Source organism: Seriola dumerili, unplaced genomic scaffold (assembly GCF_002260705.1).
Source record: "Seriola dumerili isolate Sdu_G_001 unplaced genomic scaffold, Sdu_1.0 BDQW01000149.1, whole genome shotgun sequence".
Classification (NCBI taxonomy): Eukaryota; Metazoa; Chordata; class Actinopteri; order Carangiformes; family Carangidae; genus Seriola; species Seriola dumerili.
Genome location: NW_019174404.1, coordinates 2,017,003 through 2,027,208, shown reverse-complemented (window position 1 = coordinate 2,027,208; position 10,206 = coordinate 2,017,003). Strand labels below are relative to the sequence as shown.

Genomic DNA, 10,206 nt, shown 5'->3' with positions numbered 1-10,206 from the left:
TTTAGTTGCTCCGGTGTCAAATGCAAATCAGGTGAACTGAGGGTTTTGAATTGTGTTTAATGAATAAACGGTCATACATCTGTGCAAATATACCCTCGTCCCTGAACAGGAAAAGCAGGTATGTAAAATAAATTAAACTAATGAGTGAGTTATTTAGTTACCTGTAAATGTTTGGTTGCATGAAATCCACTTTTCTATAAATGCAATTTAAAAACAGAATTATGAAGCCAGACAAAAATGTACTTTATCTTTTAGTTTAAATGTTAGCTAGTTTTAGACATTACTTCTAAAATCATATTATGGTAGCCACAATGCGTAAGTAAAAAAAAGAATATACTTAAGAACTATCTATAGCTAGTTATAGCAATATTACTTTCACTATAGACAAAAGATAAAGTACGTTGATATAAAATCCTGCACATGCATTTTTAATTTTTATGTCTGGCGTTTGTAACAAACCGAACTGCTGCAAAATTGTATGACAATTCAGTGTGACAATTATGATTTAATTCTGGATACATGCCCTGTCTTAACAGACATACACACATTATGAGGTGTTGATGCAATGACTTTTTTACCCCACTGTAGATAGACAGATAGATAGATAGATAGATAGATAGATAGATAGATAGATAGATAGATAGATAGATATTTGGTGCTTGATGACTCAGCTCCTGATTGGACAAACAACAGTCAGACAAAACTCTGGCCTGTTTGAAAACACTTAAACAAAAACGACACTCTTTTTACGACCCAGCAACTCATCTGAAAGTATCAGCCAAGTGGTTCGTTTGAATTTGGGCTCCACCCACTGATGTTTTGCTCAACCAGTCAGACGTAGTCTGCCTCAGGTTGCATCATAAACAAATTGTGACATTACTACCGTGTCCGTTTGTTGGGATTTAGGGGAATATCCGACTGTCCTGTAACTGTTGGATAATGAATATCTGAGGCTGTCTCTTACTTTCAGACAGAGTGGGGGAATATCCCCGACCACTGAATTGTTCTTCTGGGGAAATTTAAGTGGAATACCCGCAGGATTGGACACGACCACACAAACTGCAGATGTGCAGAGATTCATTCATCAAACACACACTGTAAAAAATAAAAAATAAAAATCAACATTATATACAGTATGTTGAGGAAAATAATACACCTGATTAATAATTCTGTCTTATCTTGAATGATAGAGTAAACGATCTAAACACAATAAATATGGAGTTGAAAATAAAATACAGTCTTTCATTTTCCTAACCATTAGCCAGCAACAGCAGTGAAAAGGTTAGTCCTGTACTTGCCCCACAGTGGGGGAAATTGCAATGCATGAAAACAAGTGTAAGTGTTTCCATTTGCAAATACCTCTACCTATGACTCAGTAACATTGCAATGATAATACACACATAGCTGCAGGTGCATGGTAAATAATGACACCCACTCACTAGCCTGCTCTTTTGTTCTTTCAGGTTGGCAGCAAAAGAAGAAAGTCATCCATGCACAATGGGCATAAAAGCAAAACATAAATAATACTTTGACGCTATGGCTGTTGTTCTGATGTTAGTTTTGGTGCGTACAAAAAAAGATTGCATTGTCTGTGTTCTTTCAGTGCCCCATTTTTGAAACCTTAATCTAAACAGGAAGTTTCTGTTCTCTAATAGAAACACCTCCACTTCTTTTTACCCTAAAGTCACAACACAAGGGCAACAAGCTGTGAACACCTCAATGACATATAAAGTCATTCTGACAGTTGTATGCAGCAGAAACAGGCTAACCCTAATTGCTCCACTATGTTCAAAAAACATTTAATCTATATGACCAAGCAAAGTAAAAATGACTAAATGTGTGCAAACTTAATGTAAAAGCAGCTGAAAGTTGCATAGTCATCAAATCAGTTTCATTTAAACTGCAGTAACAGGGAAGACAATAAAGACAAAAGGCCTGTAAAAGGCTTCATGGAGCATGTTTGTGTTTTTTATAATTAAAAAAAGCATAATTTTACAAAAACGATTGTTTGTGTTTTGTGTGTTTTTATGTCCAATATATTGATAAAGCATGTCAAAATAAAACACAATCGTTAGGTCATATAGATGATGTTTTGGTGAAAAAAAAAAGATACCAAACACTGGCATGGTACATGTTTTAATGTGGTATAAAAAGCCTTTCTATAAGTTGTGCTCCGGAGTTGTTTTTTTTTAATGATGCTGCACTGAAAACAAGTTTCACCCACTCTGCTCACGTTGCCTTAAAAGTGAAGTGAAAGTGAAGTTAAAGGAACATTTCCATATTTCTGAGCTAAAGCGCTAATAAATATTACAGTTTGTATATCTATATTTACATCAGCACTTTCAATTATTATTATCCTTAGCTGTAGTAGTGATAATATTTATCCCTGCACATGATGTAACACTTTTCTCTTCTCCAGTGGGACTATAGTGGAAAACGAAAGTACTGAGTGATGATGATGTTACAGGAAATCCCCATTATCTGCCTTTTATAGAAGCTCACACTGCTGACTCAGATAACTCGCACACGACTGTGAGAGGGAGCGTGTAAACATCTGATGCACTGCAACATTCAACCTTCAAAACTAGATATGAAGAACCTTTTCAAAGGAAGAAACAAGGTTCAGAGGAACGAGAGCAGGACTCCTTTAATGAAGGAAAACAACAACAACGTGGAAGATGGTAAATGTCTGTTCTTATCATGGCTGTGATTTGTGGTTTGTATGTGTGTAGATCTGTATCGTAACACAGCTTGAAATTAGGCTTTTGAACCATCAGTCCATGTAGGTTAAATATAGTATTTTCTTTATCTGTGTTTATGTGTGTGTGTGTGTGTGTGTGTATGTGTGTGTATGTGTGTGTGTGTGTGTGTGTGTGCACAGACAGTCTTTTACCTCTGTCTCGCTCCTCTAAAACCCTGAAGCATGTTGAGAAATGAGAGTTTAAAACAAACAGATAAGCAGCAGATGTGGAGGAAAACTGTGACAGTGCAGTCCGAACTCAGACCAGATCAAACTGGTGATAAACGCCAGGGATGCAAGGGGATTCCCACGTACAGCACCTCTTTTTTTCCCCTCAGAAATGTTGTCCAGCAACATATTGTGCTGTTGTGCTTGAAGAAGAAGCAAGTTGTAATTTTTCCGTTCTTGTTGAGCCTGTAATGTGTAAAGTTAATTTATTTCAAGCCATCACACCTGCAGAAACCGGTTATTCTGCTTCGATGTGACTGAATGGAAAACCTTATTTGAAAAGGAGTAAAGGAGTCAAAGGATCAGCCAAGTAATAACACTTTGTATGGACAGGAAAAACACTTTTAGTTTTAGACCCATAAGCAGAAACTGAATGTAAAATTAATTAGATTTAATAACAAAATGGAGTTTAAAACAAAGGGGAAGGTTTGGGGAATCGGGGCTGGCGTGGGAGAAAAGGTTACGATGAACTGGGACAGGAAGGTTTGTGGTGTGGCAGGGAGCGGCATGGTGAAGCTGATACAGGAACCTGAAGTAGGAGAGGGAACTGAGATCCATATGAAGATAATGGCTGATGAATGTGGAGTGATGGGTGAGGCAAGCAGCTGGGCAGCAGAGGAATTCCCAAAGAAGAATCAATACTAGAAAATACTTCAAGTACAAGAAATTGTCCAAGCGCTTGTTACCACAGAGATTGCAGAACATTCTGGCAATGGGTGGAGACCAGAAGACCAGAGTATCTGTATTGTGGCTGTTGAGATAATACAATAATTAAATGCAGGTGTGGGGTAATCGCCAAGGGCAGGTAGAGAAAGCCACGCCCACAGCACCTACACACACACACACACACACACACACACACACACACACAAACCAGGGGGGTGGAGACACACAAGGGAATGCAGGTAGTAAAAACAGTAAGTAGTCGTCTGATGGAGCAAACTGTGGCAGCAAAGTCCTCATGATTCATGTCTGGCCACAACATTAGCTTGATTTAAAAATATTTCTCTCATTTCAAGATCAATACAAGAAGTCATAAAGACTGAGTCTGCAAAAACCGACGTGCATTTATAATTTCTTTAGTATTTCATATTTGTAGTGCCCTAAACATCTTAAAATCTCCCTCTCTCGTAGGATATAACCAGGCAGATGACACCTTGGCTCGGTACACCTCGAACACCCAGAGGGAGCAGGAGTTCACATATCAGGAACTCGCTGAGTTTCTGAGTGTGGACCTCCCCGACACCTTTGAGGATGGCTGCTGGTGCAAAGTTCAGCCTGGACAGCACAACCTGAACCTGAACATCATCCGCCTCATACAGAAATCTGTGCTCAAGCATTTTCCAAAGCCACCGTCACATCTGGACGAGAACCTTCCCCAGCACCTGCTGCATGTGCAGGGCACCGTGCTGCATGAGCTTATGAGGCTGGGTCCCCAGTTGAAGCGTATGGGGTGGATGGGATATCTGATTGATTGCTACCATCATCAGACATTTGAGCACCTGCATATTCTGCTGCAGAACGCCACCACCGCCAAGAACACCTTTGTGCTGATGAATTGGGTCCAACGTGTCTACCTGAGGTATCTGCCAACCTATACCTGCATTTTCACCTACTGCAACCTTATTTATTGAGTGTGTTTTCATGCACTTCAAACTCCGATAGTTCAGGGTTGACATTTTGCTAAATACTCTTATTCACCTCATACAAGAAAACTGATATCACTCAGTTCTCTTTACAATAAATATTAAGCTCCCCCCAGCAACTGTTAGCATAGCTTAGCATAAAGACTGCTATCCCAGCTCTCTTTAACTCAACCCTAACTCTAATAAAAAATCTACCTACCAGCCCCTTTAACTCATATCTTATTTGTTTGAGCCATTAAAAAAAACCAAAAGTATTGTTTTTACACTTTGGTTGTTTGGATTAAACAAACACAAAATATAATTAATGAGCTTAAGAGGTGCTCTTAAGTAGAATTGTTTCCTTTGAACAGAGCCAGGCTAGCTGCTTCCAGTGTTTGTGCTAATCATCTGTTAGCTGTAGGTTCACATTTAGGGGAAAAATATGAGCATCAATCGTCTCATGTAACGTCTTCTCAGAACTGGTTTCTAAGATGTCCAACAACACTGGAAATCAAAAGTGTTTAGAGTTTTTCAGAAAATCTTTAGTTTACCACAAAGACTCAAAACAAGAAAACTAGCTTAGCTAATTATTTATTCAGTATTTCTGAACAGTAGAATATTAGATAGAGATGTGAGACACGCTGCTGATGGTGTTTGTATTTGTGGTACTTTCCCAGTAAAGAGCTGCTCGGTCATCCTGACCTTCAAGAAATTGATCCCACTGGAAAAGTCGATGTAATGTTCTTCAAGGAATGGGACGCAAAAGCAAAGGACAAGCTGCTTGAGAATGTGCAGGTAAGAATACAAACTCTTCCAGTGTTGGGATTGCTTCATGCTTCATGAGTCATGAGGAAATGCATGCAAGGGAGAGTGCAAGGTTGAAGTAAAAGACATACGTGTTTATTGTTTCCTTTATCTTGGTGATGATGTTTCTTTCTCTTGTGAAATTAGCAGTTTCCTTGAGGCTTCCAGTGTCAAGTCCCAGACCTGATGTACGTCTGTTAGAAATGCAGCTTATTTTGTATTTATTTCTATTTTGTCCACAGAAATCTGTCGAAGGGTCCCTGAAGATCATTCTGCAGAATGAGATGGCCCAAGATCAATGTGATTGTGAGGAAACTTACATTGGACTCTCTTTGGACATTATTCAGGTACTTGGTACACCAGAAGTTATGTGATTGACCCTGGAGAAGATTTTTTGCTTGCTGTCCTGTTATGATAGATTATTTTAGTAACCGGGTATCTGCCTTTCTTTGTTTGTCTCTATTTAAGTGCATTGATGCCATGCACAATGAAGCGAAGAAGATCTCTTCAGAACTGCCTGATAGTGTGAAGGAGGTTTGTTTCCAAGAGCTGCTGATGTTTCTGAAGAGGTGAGCGTCTGTTTTTACCTCAGGAATACAATATTTATTGACAGAGATTCCCAAACCAGACTCTATATTAAAAAAATACCATTGATTTTGCCCTTGTAATGAAATCAACATAAATATCACCAATTAAACTCAGCATGTTTCATTATTTGGTCTGCATATTCTCTTTGGTTTTGAAGGTACGTCGCTGAGCAGACTGAGGCTCTGGGGGAAAAAGCAAAAATGGACAAACCAGAAACAATACATTTCCTCAGGACTTTGAAAACTTGTAAAGAACTCAAGTGAGTATTTGGGCATTTTTGTCTTTTGGACAATTATTAATTCACTTCAATTCAAATTTGTAATTGTGTCTTAGCACATTTTATCTGCAAACAAGGTTTAAAAGTTTTATTTCCCCTCAGGCAGTACGTCCAGACTGAGGGCGCAGGGATCAAAACTTCCCTTCTGAATGACATGGTGAGACTGCTTGAAAACATGGAGGCCTCTACTTTTAATCTTCTGATTGACATTGTAACCGACATCGCAGAGGTAGCTGTTCAACTTAATCACAAATATACAGTTTTCCTAAATTCCTAAACGGGAGAGCGGTACATTACATGTATATATTCCTCTGTTTCTGTCCCGCAGAGCCACCTGAAAAAGTATTTCAAATCCCATAACAAGCGGTTCCTCCTGTGTGCTGCTGTACAGAAGAATTTCCCCAAGCTGCAGTATGGTTTGGATGAACAAAAGGTGAGGATATACCACCGCTGTCAAATGTGCTAAATGTAATCTGTAAATAACTGTGTAATAAAAGTGTATTAATTTGCCGCCCTTTTCCATATATTTGTCTCTTTGTGTCTCTCAGAGAGTGATGGACGAGGCTTACAAGCTCATCGTTCGTATTTACATCAAACATCTTGTCCGAAGCAGCCAGAGCAAACTGAAGAAGCGCTGGAGTCCTAATGTTGGACAAACGGTCATTGAAGATGCTGAGCTTCTTCACAGCATCATGTCAGACCTGGTGAGATTACTTACTGAAAAGAGACTGCTTGTTCTCACGCACTGTAAATGACATTTACCCATTAGAAATTAACCGACCTGTATGTGTTGTGATGTGTTGTGTCAGGCTCCTGGTGTCCAACAGTGGAACCTCACGCTGCTGAAAATAGCAGAAATATTGGAGTGCAACAGCGTCGACACACTGAAGATAGAATGTGCAGCCATGCAGAATCACTGTCTCACCATGAGGTAAACTATACTGATGACACATGCTTATTTTACACACCAGTGTCCAATTTCTCCAGTGTTGTTTTGGCTGCATTTACATGCAAAAACCACCGAATCACAGATTGTAGAGAAATCCTGTTTTAGCTTATGTGACGTTAAGTTTCTGAGGAAGCATTTTGAGTTGATCTCTTGAGTACAGTTATGTTGTTTGGTTAGGATTAAAGTAATTTAGATTGTTAAATGTCAATGTGATTTATTTTTTTTTCGGTTGACTTGTATTTCCTCTGGTTAAGGGTTTTCCTGTTGGATTATCTTAAAGTCGCCATCCGGTGGTCATTAGAGGAACTGCATCTCAGTAACTTACCTCTCTTTTGTCCTCACCTGCAGCGAGGATATGGAGCTCCTGCCCGCCGTGCTGCGATGGAAGGGTGTTTCTAATTGGAAGCTCAACGAGGTGCTGTACGCCCTTCCTCCTGACCTTCAACCCAGACCTGATCCTGACCGTCAACCCAGTCGTACCAGATCCTGGTTCTGCTGTTTTAACTGACTTGGCTTCTGGTGACGACTGAGGCGCTCCACAGAGGATCAACCGAAACAAGCTTGAGAGATTAAGATTGTGCACACAGTTGCCTATCCATGAGAGTGTCTCTGATTTTGTTTCAAGTGTTGCTGTAGTTTCAGGAAAGGTAAACATGGTTTTTGATCTTGTTTGCCAAAATTTCCTCATTTTTTTTTTATTTATGTAAATAGAAATCATCATATACTGTATTTGAGATTTTGCATAATCGCAATTTCTTCCTCATTCATTCTCGCTTTGTAATGCACAGAAAGTTTACTAAGTTACAGGTCAGAAAAAACTGAATGAAGAAAAGTATATAGAAGTTGTTAAAGTTGTTTACATGTTTAAGTTTTTTTTATTTTTTATCTTTAGGTGGGATCTTGGTTGTGGGAAAATTTACATGACGTTTCTGAATGTTTGAACACCGTTTACAGTAAATTTAGATTTTGTGGAAAAGGCCAATAGTGATGATTCAGCTGAACTTCAATGTTACGTGGTTTGGAAAAGGAAAGTCATTTGTCGAGCTGAGTAGTGAAAAGAGCAAACGAACAAACTATTTAAAAGAGATTGTTAATTTAACTTATTTGTTACGTTTCTTTTTTTGAGCCAAAACCCTCAAATGCATTTTTTCCTTTTGTTTCATTTTACGTTACATGTGTTCATTTATTGTAGGTACAAAAATTGAAAGTTAAAGAATGTCAACATAGAGGTAGTGATTTAATTGCACTTTTTCATTAAGAGCTTCCACAAGAAGAGTAATCATGTTCTCATATTATTATATAATATTATTTATTATGTTTTGATTATTTATTTATATGAATGTACAATTTTTGTATTTACATAACTGACAAGAATTCACTAGGCTTCAATCAGTCATTAAAATCTAATTTTACTGTTAAAAAAAAACAATTCTTAGGAAACTCTTCTGAATTACACTTGAGCTGTTCTTTTAAAACTTTATTTTTTTATAAGATTTACTGTATAATTTACTATTGTACTGTAATTCTTTTGAAATTCTGAGCAGATATCTGCTTCAAAATCAGATGAAGAGCTGTGTTTACTTTTGAATACATAGTGTCCCTTTTGTATGAGGTGTACTGTGCTGGTTTATGGGTTTGAATTTGTTAACCTGTGATGAGAAGGGCTGTGAAAATGTGCCTGTCTTACTCTGTCAACAGTTTCATTAATAAAATTCTGTATTATTTACCACAAATGTTTTTGGCTGTGTATTCTTTGTGCCACCAGTGAACACCACTAGATGGAGCCTCACATCATCTAACTATAATGGGACTTGATGAGTAATGGTCCACATCGTTTTAGGGAGTGTTTCACAAAACAGATCCCAGAACAGTGGTTGCTGATCTGGGGTTTGGGACCATAAAAAATAAAATCTGAGGCTTCTCAAGGTGATTAAAGGAGATGGATTTCATACTTTTGTTACAATGTTCTGTAAAGATGTTTCTGTCTTGTGAAAGATCTGGATGTTTTTACCACTTTCAGACCTGAAAGAATCTTTAAATTAAGCTGCTCACAACTCATGACACACTAAAACCACATGTGACCTGTGATGAGAACTCACATCAATAAAATACAATTTATTCTAAAGGGTCACAAGCTATAACACACTGTGAACCGCTTCCTAATAGATTAGTATCTTACTGCATAAATTAGGCAAAGCAAAAAAAAAAGTTAATCTCATGGTGGCGGAAGAGGAAAAGTCAGAGTACCGCTGGAGGTCAGTAGGATTCAGCCTCTGGGGACCATGAACGTGATCATTGATCAAATTTCACGGAGAGCAATCCAATAATTGTCAAAACATTTTAGCCAAAACAAAAAATGCCAACCTCATGGTGGTGCTAGAGGAAAAGTCAGAGGATCACTAAAAGAAAGTAGGATTCAACCTCTGGGGACCATGAATGTCTGAACAAAATGTCACAGCGATTTATCTAAAAGTTGCAGGGATATTTCAGTCTGGACTAATGTGGTGGAAAGACATTACCATTCACAGTCACAGCGCTGCAACAAAGAATAGTTTCATTTCATTTCATCCACATGCATTACTAAAAACTGACAGTGAAGTTAAAATGTTTCAATAAATAATGAACATGCCAGCCTGATGACTTCCATGCAGTGACTCAGACACACTTTGGCAGTGGTCCTGTCCACAGCAGGAAAGCACCGTCGATTTCCACCGTGCGGCTTCCTGTTAACAGGCCAGCCTGATATTACGAGTAGCTTATCATCAGTGGCTTTAATGACTCTCACTCCCGCACGCTCTCCAAAGAGGAACTTGTAGCTGTGGCCTCTGTCTTCCCGAGCACATCCTTCCTCTTACACCAATATACAAACACAGACAGACTTTCAGGAAAGAAACCACATGCCGGCAGCTGCTTGCAGTAACTCCCTCTGTAGATTTACATCCTTCCCGTAACATCAAGAATGCCATTAGCCACAGTTCATTTAAGAATAAAGAAC

General features: G+C 38.6%; 1 protein-coding gene across 1 annotated transcript; it reads left to right on the top strand.

The window, feature by feature from the left end:
* Positions 1-2,540: 2,540 nt before the first annotated feature.
* Positions 2,541-8,890, top strand: LOC111225952 (exocyst complex component 3-like protein 4). The gene is made up of 11 exons (XM_022751017.1): positions 2,541-2,681; positions 4,103-4,550; positions 5,271-5,388; positions 5,640-5,744; positions 5,866-5,966; positions 6,143-6,244; positions 6,365-6,491; positions 6,591-6,695; positions 6,811-6,966; positions 7,072-7,193; positions 7,560-8,890. Exons 1-11 carry the CDS (start codon positions 2,558-2,560, stop codon positions 7,717-7,719), a joined length of 1,668 nt encoding a protein of 555 aa, XP_022606738.1. The 5' UTR covers positions 2,541-2,557; the 3' UTR covers positions 7,720-8,890.
* Positions 8,891-10,206: the final 1,316 nt, after the last annotated feature.